This window comes from Belonocnema kinseyi, chromosome 2 (genome assembly GCF_010883055.1).
Source record: "Belonocnema kinseyi isolate 2016_QV_RU_SX_M_011 chromosome 2, B_treatae_v1, whole genome shotgun sequence".
Classification (NCBI taxonomy): domain Eukaryota; kingdom Metazoa; phylum Arthropoda; class Insecta; order Hymenoptera; family Cynipidae; genus Belonocnema; species Belonocnema kinseyi.
The window spans coordinates 111,914,397-111,937,962 of NC_046658.1; the positions used below are offsets into that span (position 1 = coordinate 111,914,397).

General features: G+C 27.5%; 2 protein-coding genes across 6 annotated transcripts in view; one reads left to right on the forward strand and one right to left on the reverse strand.

Annotated features, from left to right (window-relative positions):
* The window catches only part of LOC117168029, a 19,602-nt gene extending 11,927 nt beyond the window's left edge, over positions 1–7,675 (reverse strand). Inside the window, exon 1 of the mRNA XM_033353353.1 lies at positions 7,535–7,675. Coding sequence (XP_033209244.1) covers positions 7,535–7,613 — 79 coding nt within the window. The 5' untranslated portion in view covers positions 7,614–7,675. The remainder of the gene's footprint in view (positions 1–7,534) is intronic.
* Positions 6,812–23,566, forward strand: part of LOC117168028 (centrosomal protein of 164 kDa) — a 51,324-nt gene continuing 34,569 nt past the window's right edge. For all 5 annotated transcript variants that reach the window (XM_033353347.1, XM_033353348.1, XM_033353349.1 and 2 more), the window contains exon 1: positions 6,812–7,047. In XM_033353347.1, the coding sequence (XP_033209238.1) occupies positions 6,969–7,047 (79 nt within the window). In that variant the 5' untranslated portion in view covers positions 6,812–6,968. The remainder of the gene's footprint in view (positions 7,048–23,566) is intronic.

Here is a 23,566-nt window from a genome sequence, read left to right on the forward strand (position 1 = left end):
GTATATATATATATATATATATATATATAAGCTTAAAAAAGATAAAAAACTAAATGGAATTCGAAGTTTCGTATTTTTCAGGACTTGGTGTAGGATCGTACAAAACTTTTAATCACAACCATACTAAAAAGATACATATGACAATATAAGATAAAACATTGACTCTTTATTTTAATTAAAAATAAATATTTTTGTCTATGAAATAATAAGAAATGTGAAAATTTTTCTGAACCTTATAATTGTCGATCAATTTAAGACAAATGCGCGAACACCTGAGTTTGTCCATTGGGTCTATATTAAGAAGGAATACATTCAGATACACGGAGAAAAATAGATATTGATAAGCAGATATTAGAAACTTTGATATTTAACCATAATATATAGATATTACGGCATACTATCTAATATCTTCTATTCAACATACAAAATATTAAAGGGCAATATCTGTTTATATTGAAAGTATAAAATATGTGATATTAACAGTTAATATCTAAGATACTAAAAGCTAAACTTTATCGGAGCAAGGTCGCTGACGTGTGGCGTGGCGACAAAAGATTTTATCTGTATCTTGAGCTTTCATCGTGTGTATTGTGGTTTTTCGGATATCTATTGCACTATAAGTTTTGGTGGAGAATGGATTAAATGTTTTTGGATATGTTATAATTTTCTCAAGAAAATGAGGACTCAGCTACAGGCATCTTTCATATTAGCCTTGAACAGTGTGTTATCTGTTTAACACAAAAATCGTATAATTTTGCAAAAAGCCGAATGCTTGAGGATTCGGATTTTCAAAACAGAGGACTACGATATTAACATTCTTTTGCACTTTACAAGAAAATGGCATGATTTACAGGTAATTTTTGCACAATTAAAAAATATTTCTTGAATATCTTAGAATCTGCCCTTTAATATCTTGGATATTGTCAGTTAAAATCTTCTTTTTAATATCTACGGATGCTCTACTTCAGTATACTTCAGTATACTTCAGTATAGTTAAATCGCTAAGATATTACCTTTTAATATCTAGATAGTCTGTGCTAACATCTATTTTTCTCCGTGTACAATGTGCATTTTACCGCTCATCCGGATCAGAAATAGCCATTTCTTAACTTTTATTTGTTAAAAATACCTATCATTTTGTGAATTTCAGGATTATTTTTCAGTTGAACATGAATGTGTGAATGCAAAACATTCTTCCATTGGGCCAGTATACTAAACAGGTATATTTGTGGATACGATATTCATTTTTTGTCGCTTATCCTTTACAGAAATTGCTGGTTTTGAGTTTCTGATAATTACAAATATCGAATATCTTGTGAATCTTATGATTATCTGTCACTTTAACTAGAATGCGCAAACACATGACATTTTTCCATCAACTCTTCAAATTTAAGTTATAATATGCTTAGTATTTAAACAGAGTGCTGCTTTCTCATGTACACGTTGAAAACCATAAACTAATTTAAAAACTTAAAGCAATCATAGTAATTTACAACATTCCGCTTTAGGGTGATCTAAAAATTAAAAATGTTTGATAATTTGCTATTGACTTGGAAGTTCTTGATCCATTTTTTAAAAAAGAAAATCCTTCCAGAACATGTAATCCAATCAAATGAAATATTGCACTTTTTTATCACAATTCGCAAAGGTTGAACTCTAAATATGTTCATTGCTTTTGTACATATCAAACAATGTTTAAAACAATAGTAGCTTAATTTTTTATCGCGAATTAATTGGTATTATGTTATTTTATAGAAACAGATTTTTGGAAATATATTTTTACATAATTTACTTTTTCTTCTATTATTAAGGCTTTTTATACCTAGATTTGTAGATGTTTCCGATACGCATTCATTAGTATCACATAAATGATTTGTATGCATTTAGTGCAATTTTAATTATATTTGATGGCAACAAAATCTGCCCACTTCGTGGACAGATTCTCATCGCGCGTGGCTGCATTCGCTCGTACATTTGAGCGCGCCTAGGTCGCGCGACTTTTGGTTCTCGCGCTCGATAATGTATTTACTTCGCGCTACGCGTTCGGTCTTTGTATTTCCCCCACATTTGTGCACAGACCTTTCCAAATTAAAGCTCAAAACATCGACAACTGTAATTTGGTGATTGCCAGTTCTCTTTAGTTAAAGCTCCTTCGGCTTTAACAAAGACATTCTCTTCACGTATACCGTGCTTCGCACTCGATTTTGTCCGTAATGTGAACTTTTCCACATCATGTTCAACACTATTATATCAAGTGTATATTATATTTAATTATGTAACTCGGCCTAAGATTGCTTATTCATTGCGAAATGATTTTCAAATTTTACTTTTCATGATTACTTTAATATTTTCTCCTTATTTTGCAGTGATTGTTATTCTCAGCTTAATCTAAAAATCTATCATTTTAATGAATTTATATTATTACAATTCATAATATTTATTGATATTAAAAGAGAAGTATTTTCATTGTCTCATTTTTATAATTAAAAAAGCGCACATCCTTTTTAAAAAATATGCCCGCTGTGCAGGTACATTCTCGTTGCGCGCCGGGCGCGTGGCGTTTCACGCTCGTTTTCGTACGTTTAATGCATACACTTTAGCTACATTTTTTCAAATATCATGAATATTATAACTTAAATCAAAGACGGCGATTTAAACTTCTGAGAAATTACAGCCATAAATTGTAACTGCAATTTTTTTCGATTTGTTTTGAAAAAAGCTACTCAAAGTACCTACAAGATAATTTGTAAATCTTGTTCAAATCTACTAAAAATAACGCTTTAAATTTAGGGATTTCTTAAAAATAATAATAGGATGTTTTTAAAAGTGATCAAACTTTTGGAACTTTTGTCTGATTAAGAAATTTCATGCGAATAGTTGCGAAATGCGCATATTTTATATCTAGTAGAAATTCGGATTGATATTTATTAACCCATTTGAAATTGTTCTTCCTGCTTTTGAAAATTTTCAAAATGCTGAAAAGCATATCATTTTTTAAAACTTCATCCAACTTAAAAATTTCATTAGGATAATTTGCAAGTCTTTTTTCCGTGTACCATAAAATTTGATAAAAGTTTCTTAAACTCATAAAACACTTTTATTCAAATTTTGAAAAAGCTTTAACTTTTTGAATTTTTGTCTAGTCGAAAAATTTAACTGAGATAGTTACTAAATATATTTGATATCTAGTAAATATTATAAATGAAATTTTTGGATCTATGAAAAAATCATTTTTTCCATTATTTGAACATTTTCAAATTCTTGAAAAGTATATTACTTTTCTAATTTTTATCGCAATTGGAAATTTTATTTGGATAATTTGAAATTCTTCTCCCCATCTATGAGAAAATTTGTCGAAAATTTCGAAAATTTGAAACAAAAATGTTCAAATTTTGAAAAGGCTCTTAATTTTTTAATTTTTGTTAGAAATATCTATTTAACGAACTTAACCTTCATTTTGGGAACCTTAAAAACTGTATTAAAGGCTGAATCGATTGAATACATCCTTCAAAAGTCAGCGTGGCTACAACATTCAGGTAACCATACATACAGGCATATGGACAGACAGACATCCATCAAATTTTATGATTTTTAGATTCTGCGCATGCCGAAACGTAAAGATACGTTAAAAACCAGAGATAGAAAATTTGGACGATTACAACTTTTATCTATTCATCTTTTTCATTGCATTTTCGATTTTCCAATAAAATTCAAAAGGTTGTTATGATGATATTGTAGCTTGTGTCGTTTTTCCAAAAATTTATTTTTTTAAATTAAATTATGTATTTTGATAACAAAAGCTTATTAAAAATTTGTAGATCTTTTTTTAATACACAATTTTCGTTCATTTATTTTCTCTCGAACCTTGAATCGATTTTCCATAAATTTGATTTCTTTCTTTTTAATGCTGTTTTTACCAATAAAACAACAACTAAGCGTCCTATCAAAAAGTTAACAGTAACAAATCTGTAGATATTTTTCGGAAGCACAATTTTTGTCTATTCCAAATAAATAACACATGCTAGAAAATAACTTTTTGGGGTTTTTGAAATAACTTCTGTGAAGTGAATAAAAATTATTTTATTCATTTATGTACATTTTCCTGAGTCAAGATAAATTTTTTGGGGCATGACAATATTCAAAGAAAAAATTTCAATGTTACACACCCATAGATCTCCTGACATACCCCACGATACCCCGAGTAGTAACCCAAAATCCAAAACTATCAATTTTGCTTGAAATGTACACCTTCAAGCACTTTTCTTTCGTTTTTTGCCCAAAAACGTTATTGCTGGTTTAGTCGCTATTAGTGGAATATTAATCAAAATTTTTAAGTTATTTATAATTAATTTTAAAAACTTAATTTTTATATAAAAAGGCAACCTATAGATAATGTTTCTGTTAGACAAGAATCTATTTTTGTATGACAAGTAATTATTTAAATAAATTTAATTTCTTTTGATAATTGAAACTTGCTTTAAAATATTGACAATCACTTCCCTAGACCAAAACTAATTACTTTTCGAAAGAAATATTAGACTAAATTGACATAATTTTTTTTCCGAAAAATTAATTTAAAGATACTATGTTGAAAAAGTACATTTGAATGATACATTTGAAAAAATGTTAAAAGATTTGAAATATCGGCAAAGAAGAATCTGAAAGGTAAGGCAATTTTTTAATTTCGCAGATTTTTTATTTTTTTAAATAAACTTTAAAAGAAAATTAAAAAATGGTTTTGAACGTATCTAACGATTTCTTAAAATTTCGAAAAAGAGTGTAAAAAAGTTTAAAGCAAAATGTTTTAATTCAGCAATATTAAACAAATAATAATGAATAGAGTAAATTTCCGAAATATTCGGTAGAAATAAAGAGATTCAAAAAGAATTTTAAACTTTAAAAGATTGCTAAAATTTTAGATTTTTAAAGATTTTAAAAATAAGCTTTAAAGAATTTCAAAAGGTTTCAAAAGAATAAACAAATTTTGACAATTATTCGTGGGAAAATTGAGAAGATAAGGAAATTTTTTACATTTTTATTAATTTGTTTAAATTTCAAGAAGAATTCGATTCAGTTAAAATTTTTCAGAAATTTAAAAAGGTTTAAATAGATTATAAATACTTATAACCTCGAAAACTTTTCCGAAAAGTTATCAAATATTTCTTGCTTTCTTCTAAACTTCAAAATGTCCTATACATATTCTAAAAAGATTTAAAAATTTTCTAATATTTTGTAAAATTCTGTTATATGAAAATTTGTTTAAAATATTCTACATTCTTTTTTGATACATCCGAAATAATCAAACGTATTTTTTTTTAATTTTCCAAAAATCTTATAAAAATTATATTTATATGAATTTAAAAACAAACTGATAATACTTATTTTCTTATTCTCCATTCTCAGAATTTAATTTCAACTATAATTCAAGTATTTCAAATCTTTTAACAAAAAGAAAAATGTATGTTATAAATGTATGTTCAAAATTTGTATGTTATATTATTTTTAATATCATTTTGAAATCTGCATCGTATTGAAAAATGTTTCGAACTGGTTAATTTTAATTAGTACTTACATTAGGCCACTTTTATATTTGTATGTCTTAAAAAAAATTTAAACACTTACAGTGCTACATCAAAGTATTGTTTTATTTATTCCTATATAATCCTTCATCTTAAAAAACATTTTGTTATTCAGAAAAGTTCTAGTATGTTTTTTGATGAGAAATTTCACGGTCTGTTATATGGGAAGTGGGAAGGGGAGGGGGATCAAAAGATAAAAAAAATGTTACGTAATATTTGAACGATCCCAAAACAATTGTATGATCATTTTTAATCCGCCGGCAAGTGGCAGCACTGACAGGATCTCTGTATCCATTGCATGTACTCTTCCAGCTAACAGTTGCAACAACATTAAGCAATAATTAAAACTTTTTTTCGTTATCCCCTACATCAAAAATCAGTTTTTGACTCTCACGGAAGATAATTATAAAAAAATTAATTTTATAATACTAACTACTCACTCACATGTTAATTTCATCTATTAAAAGTTTTTGCTTGATATTTTTCATTTTTAAATATTAAATTACAGAAAGAAAGAGTATTAATTAATACAAATTTTTATAATATAATAAGGGGAAAATCATTATTTTTGAATTTTATTTCCAATTTAGTTCTTCCTTTATTACTTCAATCATAATAATGAAATTTAATAAATCTAAAAATAATTGTACGTAGTAATCAGAAATTTTTGCAACAGTTGACTTTTTTCATAATAAAAATATAACAAATTAAATTCTAAATCACACAGCTACAGTAAAAACATTTGTATTGCGAAGTTAAAGGCACATTTCATATTTGTAAAATTTAAACATATAATGTGCAGAAATCATTTAATTAACAATAAATAATCAAGAATCCCTTTTTATAGTCTGCTTAAAAATCAGGAAGCTATCGTAAAGTCGATAAAGAAGTTCTGCGTGCTTACCTGATGTCAGCGATGCAGGGATTTTTTATAAATGTATATTAATTCAACGAAATAAACTAAACTTTTTAAAAAGTAAAAATATCTAGAAGAATTTTGAATAAAAACTAATAAATTAACTAAATTAATAAAAATTGCCTGAAAGTGTCGATAAGGTAGGAACTTAGCATCTGATGATAAGCACTACAGCCAATAAAAAGGAAAATAGTTTATCCCCTCAGATTTCCTATTATTATTTCACCCCATTTTTGCTTTTGAACGAGAGGTCGCTGCGATCGCTCGACTTTCCTCCTACCCCTACATTCAACTTGAATTCAACATTGACCGTCGTTCGGTTCGGGTTCGCGCAAACGTCAAATCGTCAACATGACAGGCTCCCGTGAATTTCTTTCACATTTATCGCGAAATCACCGCGAGTCAACCGGCCAATTAAAAGACACAATGTAAATTTTTTCCGCTCTAATCAGACTTTCGGGAACATCGAGAAAATGAGTATTTCCCAGGATAGCGCTGCCACTATTGTGTGCAGGGAGGTCTTCGACGAGACCTCGCATCCGTCAAACGAAGGTGCGTGAATTAACATTTTTAGTTGTTTCATTAATATCTATCCTTTCCAGCAACTTATAGCTTCTTTTAATTTTTTATTTTTAAACTTGAATTAATCTTTAGAATTATTATATTTAACCATCTTATAACCAACTTCATTAATGATAATTCAATTTTTTAATTCAAATATCTCGAATAGAATATCCTGAACATCAATCTTTAATGAATCCTTTAATGCCAAATACTTTTGAATTTGAATTAATTTTTTTTTATTATCACAAAATTAATATTAATAATATTATTAATAATGTTATCAAACATTAATAAAATTGACATTTAAGAAAAGAAATTTAGAGTCTTCTTGCTAATTTCCCGCTTCATGATTCCCCTTAAATTATTCCACCATTTTGGGATCAGTTAAATCGTACAAATCCTAGAAAAGTAAGGAAATGTTTTTTTTTAATGCCTAAATTTTTTAAAACAAATTAATTACATTTAGGTACGGTACCACAAAAAATGATGTAAAGGTCACGTCCTTGAGTGTAAGCTGGGTCTGACGTGCTTGCAAGTTCGAAGCTCGAGATCATATTAGCGAATTATCGCGAATTGCGTTAGTGAACATGGTCGTTAAAAAAACTTTTGTTTTCATCAGCTGTTAACACACATCGCGCTTTATATACTTTGCATCATCATTATTTTCGTCTCAGATGAGTATACGCCAGATAACTATCGGAATCAATTTTTTTGAAGATTAATAAGTGAAACTTTTTTACGTCACTCACTATAATGAACAAATCGCTATTTATAGTATTTTTTATTCAGGTCGACAAAGAGCTGATAAGCCGGTTGGTTCGCACTCGTTATTTTATATATACATATATATTTACCCTTTTTTCTTCCACATAAGAATATCTGTTTTCAGTAGAGAAAAATAAAAATCCGGTGAAGGGTGGCGTTTGCGAGACGACCTACTTTTTCATAGATGAATCTCTGAACATGTAAGTCGGATATGTCAGTCATTGACATGGGAATAAGCCAAAAAATAAAAGATAACAATAATATTAAAGATTTGGATGGATGGTGGGGTTCAATTGGTGGAAAGAATTTTTCATTTAGAAAGCAGTTTCTTTTCCTCTCTCAATAATGAATCTCTGGAGACGGAAGTCGGATATATCGGTTATTGACAGGGAAATAAATCTAAAAATAATAGACATCGATAATAATATTGGAGATTTCAAATCGGTGGTGCAATTTAATTGGCGAAAAGAATTTTTCATTCAGAAAGAAGTATTAATACTTTTTTGTCGAACATATGATCTTTCATTATTCAGCCGAATTTCGCAATAAATTTTTGGCTTAATACACAAGACGGTCGCTATTGCAGAAAGAAAATTATATTTATGATTAAATTAAGGAAGTTAATGGGCTGAATAATTGAACCAGGTGTTAATATGATTTTTAAATAATGATTTATATTATTTACAAAAAAGTAAGTTTGTATCTCTCTTCTTCAAAGATTCATCATTGCCCAGCTAATGAAACAATCTTGATTTGACTATCGTTTTCATTTTTCAAAAAGCAATGAGAAAACTGCTTATTTGATCAAAATCCGGTTTAAAGAACTCTATACCCCGAAAAGTCCGGTCTATAGAATTCTCCATATTGTCCAGTTACTAGCCACCGCCCAGCCTCTTCTTAAAATCACCTTGATAAACGCTACTGTTCTGTCTCAATATTTTTGTAGACATTTTACTATTGTTTTCGTTTTTAAAAAAGTGATGATAAACAGCTTATGTGTCTAAATTTCGGATTCTGAAATTCTCTATACTGTACATTTATTAATCCTGCCCAGGCTCTTTTTAATATAACTTTCATGAAAAATATCGTTTTATCTTAATATTTGCAGACATTTGACTATCTTTTTTGTTTTTGAAAAAGCGATAAATAGTTCATTTGTCCAAATTTTGGCTTGTAAAATTCTCCATACTCTTCATTTCATAAACCCCGCCCAGGCTCTTCTTGATCTCCCTTTGATGAAAAATATTGTTTTATCTCAACATTTGCAAACATGCTGAGGCGATATTCCTCATTTATAATGTAATCTTGACACACGTAAAAATCTGACTTTTCCTGATTCTTTCACATCAGAGGCATCAAGGGAGTTCCGCTGATAGTGTGAACATTAATCGCTTATTAGTTTCGTCTAGCAGATAGCGTGCATTCCTCTAGCAGTTTTTTAAATTGCTCTGAAAATATTATGGAGAATCGAAATAATTTAAGTGAAATTAATGAGTCGTGTGATCCAATTGGCAAAGATATCTGAGAAGCGAAAATGAGGAAATTGGAGCCAAATTATGCGTGCATGAGGTGACTTGTTTATTTACATCGACTTTGCTGAGTTCTGCGCGCTTTTCCAACGCGAACCTACGGCGTATAGAGAGCCCCGGAAAATCAATAGAGTCCGCACTGCGGCTAAAATTTTGTCGTCTTTGCGAACTACCCTCGTCTATTTTCAGGAAAATTTATTGCCGCAAATGGTGTTTTCTTTTTGAAATTCATTATTTGAATGCAGGTAGTGGATTGATTTTTGAATGTTGAATTCAGTGGCGCATAGGGGTCTCGCCTGGTGCCTGCGATTGCCATGGCAATCGGTACAAACTTGTTCTCTCCGGGACAGCTGGTGTCCCGGCTCACCCCCAGGTAACAGCCCACCTGTCAAGCTCTGCCATGATGGAATTTTTAATCGCACGTTTTTCATACCTTAATCGCCATCTTGTGAACTTCTCTGAATTATTTCGTAGGTAGGTGGATACCCGTAAGAGAAACACGATTCAAGGGATTTCTTTTTAATCGTGACCTAAACCCAGAGGCCATTTTAAAAAATGAAGACTCGTTTGTTTTCATTTTTATTTTCATTTAGGAGAAACACTCAGTTCTCTAATGAGAACTGGCGCAAGCCAGTTTTTGTTTGCTCCAGGGAAAATGGATTTGCTGAATATGCATTCCAAAGGCCAGTGAAGATATGAGCATTGGGGTGCTTTAGGAAATCGATGTTGTTTACTTCCTTTCTTTGCAGTAGACATTGTCTTTAATGCAATAGCTAATATTTTTCTTTCTCGGGTTATTTAGTAAACGATACATGATGTTTTATGTTTATTTTTCTTCGTAATTACTAATTAATAAATACTAACTGTTACTGTACCTCCTGCAGAAGCTATTAATGGCCTATTGTTTAATCTTATTTCTACATTCTCATTCATGAGAGTGAGTGTAATCGTCCAAATTTTCGATCTCTGGTTTTTAACGGATCTTTACGTTTCGGCACTCACAGAATCCGAAAATCATAAAATTTGGCGATGTCTGTCTGTATGTCTGTCTGTATGTATGGTTACATGAATATTGTCGCTACGCTAACGTTTGAAGAATTTTGCCAATCAAGTCAGTCTTTGATATACTTTTTTATTTTCCCATAATGAAGGTTTAGTTCATTAAGTAGATATTCCCAACCAAAATTAAAAAATTCAAAGCATTTTCAAAATCTGACATTTGTTTTCAAATTTTAGACATTTTTTTCAAAGTTTCTTATAGATGGGTAAAAGACTTGCAAATTATCAAAATAAAATTTTTAATTTCGAATGACATTAGAAAAGTTGTATACTTTTGAACATTTTGAAAATGTTCAGAAGAATGGAAAAAAATATTTGTCTGATAGATAAGGAAATTTCATTTGAATTATTCACTTGATATCAAGTATATTTAAAAAGTTTCTTAGTTAAATTTTTCGACTAGACAAAAATTTTAAAAGTTGAAACTTTTTCAAAATTTGAAAAAAAAATTTATGTTTTTCAGAAATTTTTGTCAAATTTACTGTTACATGGCAAAAAGGCTTACAAATTATCCTTTGATCATTTTTAAGTTTAATAGAAATTGAAAAAGTTATATGCTTTTCAAAATTTTGAAAATTTTCAAAAAAAAAGGAAAAATTTTCTTTTTAATAGGTTAGGAAATATGAATCAAAATTTCTACTAGATAAAAAATATATGTACTTCAGAACTATTTTCATTAAATTTGGTAATTAGACAAAAATTCAAAAAGTTTTATCATTTTTTTAAATATTCAATTTTTGTTTTTCAGAAATACGTGAGTTTAAAACGTTATTTTTAGTAGATATGAACAAGATTTAGAAATTATCTTGATAAAATTTTTTAATTGGACAGAAATTATCGAGCGCGAGTTCCGTAATTAGAATATAATCGTCAAAGCCATAGGTTGTGTGAGAACCTTCTTTAAAAATAAATGGAAAAAAATTCATTTAGAATTTACGGCTGTAATTCCTTAGAAGTTGAAATCAGAATTTTCGATTTGAGTTACAATATTTATGATGCTTAAACAAATGTATTTATAGTGTACGTATTACACTTACAAAAACGAGCGCAAAGCATGGCGCGCAATCCCAATGTGCCCGCGCAGCGGGCATATTTTTGTTAAAGAATTTTATTCTTTTTAGGCCCTTGTTTGAGTTGAAATTTTAGAATTGTTTCCTAAAGATACTGTAAATTTGTACACTTAATTTATTAAAATATGCCAAAGGTGCAACACAATCTAGAAAGTGATCAAACTTGCAATATCTCGTTAAACTTCAAAAATTTTAAACCATATGGATTCAGATAAAATGAAACGTATCAAATTTAGTTTTTCAATTAATTTAATTGAATAGGTTTCATTTAATAAGGTGCAGTCCCTCAATTTGTGTGAATTTCGAAAAAATAAATCAGGGATGTCATTTTTATTGTGCATAATTGAAGAAACTTCAATTGCAAATCTATAAAATTGAAGAACTTTCCATTGTGAATCTTAAAAATTGAACTACGTATTCGGCGTTACACTGCAGCATAAATTTTTGATTGTAACTCTTCAAAAATGTAGAGCTTTGGATTGTAAATCTTAAAAATTAGAGGTTCAACTTTGCAATTAAAAATGATGCAATTTTAAGTTTTATGATTAAAATTTCTGTAATGTTGATCATTTCCATTTTGAAGTTATTCATTTTGGAAGGTTCGGAAATGAAAAGTTTTTACTTTTATTACCCAAAATCATTAAAATTTCAGAATTTTTATATATACAGGTTAATATTGAAGAATCAAATCGAAAATCTTAAAAACTCAAGAATTTATCATTGTACACACTTAAAATTGAACTATGTATTTTAAAAAAAGTTTAAAAATTACATACCCTTAAAATATAAATCTTAAAAGTTTAATAGTTTTTAATGTAAATTTTTTAAAATTCAGATTCTTCAATTGGCACACTTAAAAATTGTAAAACTTCAAACTGTAAATATTTTAAAGTAAAGAAGTTTCAATTTGGAAAATTTACAAATAAGAATTTTGTAATTCTGATGATTTGCATACAAATTTTCTTTAATTTGGAAGATTTTCAATTGAAAAGTTCACTTTTTATTACCAAAATTATCCAAATAAAAAAATGATGTATTGTTCCATCATTGAAATTGAAGAGTTTTTAATTGTAAATCTTCAAAGTTTAACTATTAAAAAAGAAGAATTACTTATTCCTAAAAATACACATTACGAATTGAAGAATCTTCTATTGAAAATTTAATTAAATTAAAAAGACTCAGAGTTCAAAAGTTATTTAGAACAATATTTGTTTTGAATTTTTTTCCAACCCGTTTTTGACACATTTTTTTATTTCACCAAAAATCACTTTGAACAGAAGAAAATAATTTTAAATTGGACCAAAATTTTTATACGTCCAAAAAAACTTCCTCGAATCAAGCAAAATTTCTTTGAATGAAAAATAATTTCTTTCACTGGCAACCAATTCATATTTCCTTTCATATTATTATTACGATATAAAGTTTCAAAATAACTTAATAATTTATTTGTTTGCTAATAATTGCTGCTGGATTTAAATCCAATATTTAAATAAAAGTAATCTGTATGCAGATTACTGAAGGCCATTAAGAATTAAAATTTAATCTTATGAAAGCCGATATGGCTATTGAAATATTATTTTTAATCTTTGATTATTAATTATATTCGATAGTACTTACTGAACGATTGTGATCATAATAAACGCTACTTAAAATGTAATAAAACGTTATTATGCAATTTTCCTAAATTTTTGATCGTATCACTTAACTTTATATTTTCAACAACAAATTAAAAAATCAAATTTATTACTTAAGATTTGTATTTTTTACTTCCTGTTTAACCTATCAGCAAATGTAGAATAGTAGATAAATAAATCAAAGGATATATTTAGTAAATAAAGCAAATCTAAAGACAGAAAAATAAATTTGAATAGATTTGGGGTTAATAGTAATTTCAAAAATGGTAAAAAAGGCTTTTTTATGGATATTTTTCGGTTTTGTACGAATATATTTTTCAAAATTATAAAATTTCCAATCGTTCAAATTCGACTGCACTTTAAATCAGAAGCATTATAATTAGAAATCAATTAACCGGAAGGTAATAAAGTTTTATAATTTTAAAAAAATAGATAAGTTAAAAATTTTTTTAATTTTTAACTATAACTGCTTATCCTCTTTAAATAAGAGACTTTGTAGTGAAACATAAAAAACATTTTTTCAATCAAAAAATTTTTTATCAAAATTAAAATTAAAAGATTATATGCAAATTCCTTCTAACTGTCGAAAAGTTTAGTGAAATGTAAGTGAAATTTAATTACAATCCCAATTGTATTTAATATTTATAATTTCTAAGCTTCACAATAATTTATTAACTTCTTTACAATTTTCTTATCTTGAATTTTCCCCTCATATTTTGATTGATCTTAAATTAGAATCGTTTTTAACTGGAACACATATAATTTTTTTTCTATTTAGATGCTTGAAAATATGGATTTCATTAAAAATTAAATGCGTGGTACATGTTTCATGAAATTTATATTACTTAATTTTCTGCATCATCAATTTTGTAAATCGAAATTTCCTAATGAGTAATTTTCTTTTATAATTGAATTCATTACATTTTCATCCTAATGAGAAGGTATTGGTTTTATGTAAAATTTCACTTTGTTGGTTTTCATTAAATGTCCACGTTTTGGGACCCCCTGAGTCAGAAAAACCGATTTTTAAGAAGGTGTTTGTCTGTAATCTGTATACTGTAGGCACGATAACTTTCGAAAAATTGATCAGATTGGATTCTGATTTGGCACACTTTTTTATGGCCTAAAAAGAAAGAGCAAGTTCGTAAACTAGCTAATTTAGATTTAGATGAAATATGAAAAAAAAACTTTTTTAATTTGTTTGAAAAGTTACGAATAAAATGAATAGGCTAAAATTGCGCGCCCTAGAAAGATCTACATTTTTAATAATTATTTTTAACAGGATGCGCAGTTTTTGTTTTATGCGTAAAAAACAATAAGAATAGAAAAGTGTATTTTTTGACAAACGACACAAGCTATGAAAAAAATAAATAGACAAAGGTTATGCTTCCAAAAAATACCAAAAAGTCATTGAAATTTTTCATGAATAATTTTTTATAGGACACGTAGTTTTTGCTTTAGTGGTAAAAAATAGCATTCAAAATAAAATTTTAAGACAGGACGAGTAGATTTTCTTTCAATCGTAAAAAATAATATTAAAAATAGGAAATTACATTTTTTGAAAAAGGACAGAAAAGACGAAAGAGGACATAGGATCCTACATAGTATCCCATACAGGTCCTTGCATTAGACCTAATGCAGATGCGCGGTAGTTTTTATTTAATCGTAACAAACAAGATTATAAATAAGAAAATGATAAAAACCAGGAAATAAGAATTAATATGATTCAATTTTTGCGCATATTATGAATTGTAATGGTATAAATTTATTGAAATGATGCATGTTTCAGCGCAGCTTAGAATATAATTTTGAGTCAAATAAGGAACAAATATTAAAATAATGATGATAAATACAATTTGTGCTTTATTTTGCAATATCTAAATGAGCAATCTCAGGCAGAGTTATATAAAAAATGTATTATATTTGATATAAAAGTGTTGTGTATAATGTAGAAAAGTTGACATTTCGGTAAAACCGAGTGCGAAGCACGAGATACTTAATGAGAATGTGTTCGTAAAAGACGAAAAGCTTTAACAAAATAGATTACACAATCACAAAATTACAGTTGTCAATCCGTTGACCTTTGATGTTAAAAGGTCTGTGCACGAATGCGGCAGAAATGCAAAGACCGAGCGTGGAGTACGATTGCCATCAGTCGCGTGCCGTAGGTGCGCTCAAACTCTCGAGCTATGCTCTTTTAACAAAAGAGATTTCACAATCACCAAATTAAACAAATTCATAATACTTCTTTTTTTATTCTAAGGTCTTAGAATATAAATGTAGCTCGAATTTAAGTATTGTATTGAAAAACTTTAAACAAATAAATGGTGAATCTAAATTGGTATTTTTGATCAAAAAGTATTTTTACCCTTAAATGGAAAAAACTACACGTGCGCGTAGCCTGTGATTGATAACGCTCGTTTAATTGAAAATTCGTTTATTAATAATTTTAATCTTAAAAATTAAAATTATTTTTAAATATTTTAATCATAAATTGTATTTAATTATTTTAAACAATTATGGTATGTTCTTGTGACACATTGATTATTTAACATCTAATTCAAGTAATTTTTTGAGCTTTTGTTCTAAATATTATATCTTGGAGGAAATAATCTTCATTCTTTAGAAATATTTCAACCTTCTCAGTATTGACAAAAGAAATATGAATTTCTGATTCTGCATAACAAAAATATCAGAGGAAGAATAATGAAAACTTTATTCTCAGTCGGTAGCTCTCAAGGAAACTAGGTGAATCGGCCAAATGTGTAATACTCCTAAACGTATAATATCGATTTCTTCATCATAAATCTGGTACTCTAGGGATATCTAAAGAGTCATTTCTGCCAAGAGACAAATTATAAAATCTCTCTTTGAAATTTTAAGAGAGCGAACAAATTTTTCCCATTTTCATTTCATTTTCAGTGATTTAAATATAACTTGACTAAGATCCTTGTCAATAATGAAAAGTTGTTAAATATTTCACAACAAATATTATTTCTTAACGAATAATGTATGATTGATATTTCAATTTAAAAAAGATTTTAATTTCACATTAAAAACAGCCAAAATCATAAAAAAGACGAATTTTTAACAATATAGTTTAATCCTGTACAAAACCAGATTAAATAAAAAAAATTCTGCTACGAAGATTAGTATCATGGCAAAAAGACAAATTTTTAAATATATAAGTTATATTCTCAACTAAACAGATACATTTTTCGCTTAAATGATGTATCTTCAATTCTTCAAACAAAAAAGTGTTTTTTTTACAAAGTAGTTCAACTTGTAACCAATTAGTCGAATTATTCACCAAAAAATATTTAGTTTGGACCCCAGTACATTAAGAAAAGTTTTTTATATTTTGAAACCTTGCAAAGTTTAAAAAAGTATTGGAATATTAAAATTTACATTTAGTTTAAAAATTTTTGAAATATTTTCAAATTTAAAACTATTGTTTGATCTTCTTAAAACTTCTAACCCTTCTAAATATGTTTTGAAAAAAAAAATTTGAAAATCTTTCGAAGTGTAATAAAATCTTTTAAAATATTTTCTTAGAATCAATTCTTTACAATAAAAAATCATTCATTATTTTCACATGAATCTTAAGGAAAACTCTTACAACTTTTTTAAAATCTTGCAAAATTAACAAAAATTGCCTTAAAATTTGTAGTTTTTTTTGGCATGTTCCGAAATCTTTAAAAAAAGTTAAATCTTACTAAAATTTCTTTAAAAATTAGATTTTTTATTTAAAAAAGTATTTTAAAATTACCCCAGGAAATTACTCTCTTAAGTTTACTTAACTTTTTTTCTAAAATGTTGTAATGTTGAAAAATTGAACAAATTTTTTCTCAGATTTTCTATATTCTTTTCCGAAAATTTAGGAAATCATTTGAAATCTTTTGAAATCTTTTATAATTTTTTCTTTAAATTAATTTTCGAAGTAAAAAAAATCATTTGAAATTTTCCGATGATCTTAAGAAATTGTTATATTTACTTAAAACAATAAATTTAAAGTACTATAAAATATAATATTCATAAACATAAATTAAAATAAATATTAAAACATAGCTTTATCAGCTTTCAAACCATTTTAACTAAATATTAAGTGTAATTAAATTTTTATTTGATTCGGCTTTGTGACATGTGCATCATAAATATTCATAAATATAATAATATATAGATCATAAATATTATAATATTATAAAAGTATTTCTTTGATTCAAAAAAATTTTGTAGTTTAGAGAAATAGTTTTTTGTCCCAATGAAAGTGCTTCTTTCAATTTAAAATGATGTTTTCAATTTGGAGATATTATTAGTTAAATGAAAAAAATTATCTTACAATAACTCTGAAGTGATTCTCGATTCCTGAATCTTCCTGATGTTCTCAACGGTCAATTTTAATACATTTTAAAGATATTTTACAAATTTAATATTCGCCAACTTTTTCAATAAAAAATTTTTATAGTTTAAAGTCGTGAAATTTTGAACATCTATTTCAAATGTAGTTTTCAACGTTTTTTTTTTAAATTCTGGTATATAGTTCAATTTTGAAAATTCACAATAAAAAATCCTTGAATTTTCAAGAGAGTGAATTAAAAATTCTTAAATTTGGATGATTTTGTGGATCAGTAGTGAAATGTTCAAGAGGTAGAATTGAAAAATCTTAAATGTTTAACATGTAATATTGGAAATTATTCGATTTTCAATGTTTGCATTTGAAGACTCCTCAATATTTAATGTCTAAAATAAAAAATTGTGCAATTTTGAATGCTTGTGTTAAAATAGTTCAATTTCGAAGATTTGAAGTTGAAACTTATTCAATTTTATAGATTTGAAATGAAAAATCCTTTAATTTCGAATAGTAAAAATGACAGCGTTGATTTTTTTTTGTAATTCTTGTATGTAATTATTTACATATGTAACACATGTTTATTTTTGTATAAAAAAGGAATGGTCATTTAGGCGTCTCGGGTGGTAAGTAAGTCAATTGTGACCATTTAATAAAACATTATCAAAAATATTGGAAAAAATTTTGCGAACATAATAGGCGAAAAATGTGTTACGTAATTTATGAGGATGCTCTCTTATGAGTGACTCAACATAGTTAAGGACTTTAACATATAATCATGAAAAGTTTCCTTTTTTTTGAAAAAATAAAACTTCTCAAATTTTTAAGAAGTAAAACTTTTCTTCGATCGATTATAAATTTAATAGGAACAAGTTGTTCAACTTATTTCGGTCTTACGATCAAATTTAAAAAAATAAAAGACAGGGATTAATCCGAGTCAAAAATTTCTTTAATTGTCAAAAAAAAACATACATAAAAAACAACATATTTGTGTCACAGGTGATCCATCGTTTTGACTACAGTGGTTCAATCCAAAGTTTTTTTTAAAAATATGTAAAAATTTAACTATTAGGAACCTCTTTTTATTTTCGAGGTTTCCTAATTTTCATGTTGATTTTAATGATTTGATGATGACCAACAAATGTGGTCGAAACGTCGCACATTTTCTGTTTTTTTTTTCACAATTAAAGAAATTTTTGACTCGGATTAATCCCTGTCTTTTATTTTTTAAATTTGATCGTAAGACCGAAATAAGTTGAACAACTTGTTCCTATTAAAGTTCCCTTTTGTTTAAAAAAAACTTAATTAAATTAAAGTGATAATTTAATTGGAAACATACTACAATAATAATAATAATAATAAATAAAGTTATATAATAAATAAATAAAGTTACTGACGTGATCAGCATAAGAATCATTATTTTATTATACAGATGGTTTGTCAAATGTCTTTAGAGCGTATTTATACTTCAAGGTTTTAGCTAAAAAATACTGAAAAATCCATAAACTACTTAAAGCAGTGAATATATAGTTTTTATTGATTGCAATAGAATAAAAAAACATTGTAAAGTACGCTTACCAAAGGTTGGAGGGTATCCAATAAATGCAATGATCATTAAATCGATTAGTAATAGCAAACTTGCTTGTCATCTACCTGGGTACTATTATAGGATTATTAATTGCTCAAACAAACAAGTTCAGGGGTGTGGTCAAATTATTTTTTTCTGACCAGAATTTAAAAAAAAATGTGAAGACTTTTGACCTATAATCTAGCGACGCGATTTTCCAAGCGTCAAACCAGCTTTGTGACCCTTAATTACATGTCGCTTTGTAATTTTCAAACGTAATTGCAATCAGTTCAGAGGATACTCAATTATATATCTTCTATGCTCTAGTTTCGAAAATAAGAAAATTGTAATAATGAGTTGAACATTTTTTTAATTATTTAAAATTGAACTATTTTTATATATTACTTTCGATACAATCTTATGAAACAGTCACTGGAAAGTATGACTAAAAGAGGTCAGAGGCCTGTTTTTATATTATCATAAATTAGTAATTAAATGTTTTCTAGTTGATTCTTATGTAAATTATCAAAATTTTTTTATTTTTATTTACATGATTTTTTCTTTAAAATAAAGTGTTTCATGAACGACCGTATAGGTATTTAAGATTTTACTGTTTTATTGTTTTATTATTAAGTGGAACCCCTGCTATTTTAACTGATTTTAAATAAAAGATGAAACAATGGTGGCAGTTTTTCTATAATTTTTCCAAAATCCCACTTTTTAAATTTTTCATTTTTAAATGGATGAGTGGTAAGATGTATAACATATTTTCCAATGTTTGATCTTGTTAAACAGCTGCTTTATATTAAACAAAATTATTATTTTTTAAATCCAAGTTTATGACTTGTTTAAAAACATCACTAGCCAAATAGGAAAAATATGAAGAGAATAGTGCTGTTTGGTTACAAATTTAACACAAAAGTATTTTGCACTATTTATTATATTGCAACTCAACAACTATCCCTCAAATAATCGCATAGTTTTAAATTTTTATATGAAATATTATTTTCTACTGATTATTCTTTTGTTTCTTTATTGAAAATATTTTTCTATTTCTCACCCAGTTACCTTTCGTAAAAGAAAGTTGATCAAAGGAATCAACAAATTTCAATGTTTAATATTAAAATTTGTTTTTCCTTTTTATTTATTTTATTTATGAAAGGTAGCTTCGTGGAAAATATACATTTTCTTCAATATAGAAATAAAAGAATAATCGTTAAAAAATAATTAATGTGATTAAAACTACCAGAAAAATAAGAAAAATTATTTTTTGTTATATGAATATAACATTACAATGTAACATTTTTAACCAAAAATAATTAGTCTTCACATTTTTTTCACTATTGGGTCAGTGTATTTTGAAAAAACAACATGAGTTTGTATTTTTTTAGTATGAAGTGATGTTTTGCCAGGAATGAAACTCAAGGAATATATAGTAAATATTACCAAATATGTCTAAAGTAAAGAAAAAATTACAAAAGTGGGATTTTTGAAAAACCCCATTTTATAAAGACCATCACCATTTTTTCTTTGTTAAGGATCCATTGGATCAATTATTTCGGATAATGCTAGATTTTAAAAATATTCTGTAATTTTTTGAGAATGATCATATAATCTTCAAATAATTGTAAACGATAAAACTGAAGTTTTTTGTGAATCGGTAAAATTCGGATTCTTTTATTTTCACTTTGAAACTATATGTCTAAATACTAAATCTTTGTGACATCATGAAATGGACTTTTCTTAAAGTTTTGCATAGTTTGAAATTTAATTGGTCCATAGTAAGGGATCATTCACAAATTACGTAACGCGTTTTTTTTCCATATTGCTGTATCACTGTTCACTTCACGGAAATTATATTCTAAGCTTTATTTAAACAAAAGAAAAACGCCTTACGTAATTTGTGAATGATCTCTAAAGAGGCAGTTTCTCTCAAATATTTTTAATTATCTATAAATATAAATAAATGAGTGCCACTAGAAAACAAACAACTTGTATATAAAAATTAAATGGTTTCAATTGCTGTGGTAAAAAAACGATTTAAAGTTTCCAACCATTCTTTTGCTAACAGAACTCGATTTTCACAAATTAATTTTCAATAATGTAATTTCTTAAAATGGGTAATTTTTTATAGTTCATCATTCTTATTTTTAGAAATGTGGCTGTTATTTACAATGTTTGTAATATTTCAGGAAGGAAATTTTATTATTTTATTTTCTGAGTTCAAGGTTAGAAAATCCAAGTAGTCATTATTCAGTTTACATTGTTTTATTATTAGAATTCATTTATTTAGTGAAAGATGAAAGGATTTTTACATATTCCTAATACATATCAATCAATAGTGAAATAAAAAAAAGAATTTCCAAAAATTGGTCCTTACCCAGTTGTAATTATTATGTCTCTATTTAATCTACACTTTTTTGGCTTATATATATTTCCCGTGCTAAATAATAATATCAAATGATAGTATTCAATTTAATTAAAATAATTAACTTTTCTATATTCGGCAAATAAAAAATTCTGTTTTTTTATAACACTAACCAGAAAATGTTGCAGCTATGATACTTGTCATCCCAGTGGGCACAAAATTCGGGGGCGTCTTTACGACGTCGTTACGACATCTTTACGACAACTTTACGACATCCTATGTCCATGTTGTTACAGTGGCTTTACGATATCGTAAATACATCGTCAGATCATACGACATATTTACAATATCGTAAAGACGATTTAACGACATGAACATAGGATGTCGTAAAGTTGTTGTAAAGATGTCATAACGATGTCGTAAAGACGTCGCAAATTTTGTGCCCACTGGGATGTCCCATAATTTCAACGCGACATAATTAATTTGGACAAAAACCAAAAGAATCAAAAATACTCTCTTTGGTTACGTGATCGATGAATCACGGATGTCAACTAAAGTTCGTGTGAAGCCAAGGTCAATTTCTACGTGAAGGAATTCTTGTCGATATTTTTAATAGTGATATGTCTAGATTTAATTAGGATTAGATGCAAAATGTGGTTTAAATGAGAAAACGTAAACTTGTCTAGCAATTTGTCTAAATTATCATGGATATTTTCATAATTTCCTCATAATTTTCTAAGTCCGGAATCAATTTCGGTAGATTCCCTACGAAGAATTAGCTTTCAGTTGTTCTGGATGTGTATCAAGGCTATAATATCGATTTTGACAGTTTGAATATTAGTGATAAAATAAACAAAACCAGACCATTGGGCAGCATAAAATAAAATGTTATGGAATTATCTGCAATATTTAGTATTGTGTATAATCGGTTAATATTTCATTACGTGCTACATAATGGTACTTGTTTTTTTTTGCAGAAAACCAAGTTGTTAAAATATACACTGCATCTCGTATTGAACAGTCGAAATATCGTTGGAAAAGAACCAACGAAATTGGCAAAATCTTTAGACAAGAGATTGCAGCATAGTTCATTTTTACTCTTATTATAATAAGAGGCCTGCAAATAATGGGGCCATGTCAGTTGTTGGAAAGTGGAGGGTCATTTCCGAAGTAATTTTTTACGTGGAATCCCAATTCGGGGTCAGAATTGGCCTATCACGTCAGGATTTAAAGATATTTCAGGTTATGTACTCAAAAAATGTTTTTTTTTTGGCTACTTTTGAGGTTGTGTACAGAAGACACAACATTTTTTGAGATTTTTTCTTTAGTTGTTTCATACATTACTTCTCTTTCTATTTAATTTGAGAGTCGCGGAGTTTATATCTTGATCATTTGCTTTAAATACCACAGGCCAACATGTTTTTTTTGTTGGAAATAGGGGGGTCATTTCCGAAGTAATTTTTTACGTAGAATCCGAATACGGGGTCAGAATTGACCCATCACGTCAGGATTTTAAGACACTTTAGGTTATGTGTCCAAAAAATGGCGTTTTCGACTACTTTTGAGGTTATGTACGGAAGACGCAACATTTTTTGGGATTTCAACAACCCTGAATACGCCCAAGTACAAATTTTGAAGAGAAAACACCCAGTAACAAATGTCTGCCTCAAAGTATTTAAAGCAAATGCTCAAGACGTAATGGGACATATCATGTGATTTCAAATTGGCGTAACTTGGTAAAGAAAAATGGTAATTGAACTCTTCGGTTCTCAAATTAAAGAAAAAGAGCAGTTATATATGATACAAGTAAAAAAAATACCTAAAAATTTTGTATCTTCTGTACATAACCTCAAAATTAGCCAAAAACGCAATGTTTTGGGCACATAACCTCAAATATCTTAAAATCCTGACGTAATGGGCCAATTCTGAGCCCGGATTCGAATTTTACGTGAAAAATTACTCCGGAAATGACCCTCCACTTTCCAACATTTTGAACATTTTTAAATCGTTAAATGAAGATATTTTATAGCTGAAATAATATGTTGGAAGTCTGAATATAGCGTTAGTTAAATAGGAATAATTATAATAAATGTCTAATTTTTCTAATTTTTTACACACTGATAACAAAAACGGATTCCAATGACATAATCAAATTTGATTCTTCAAT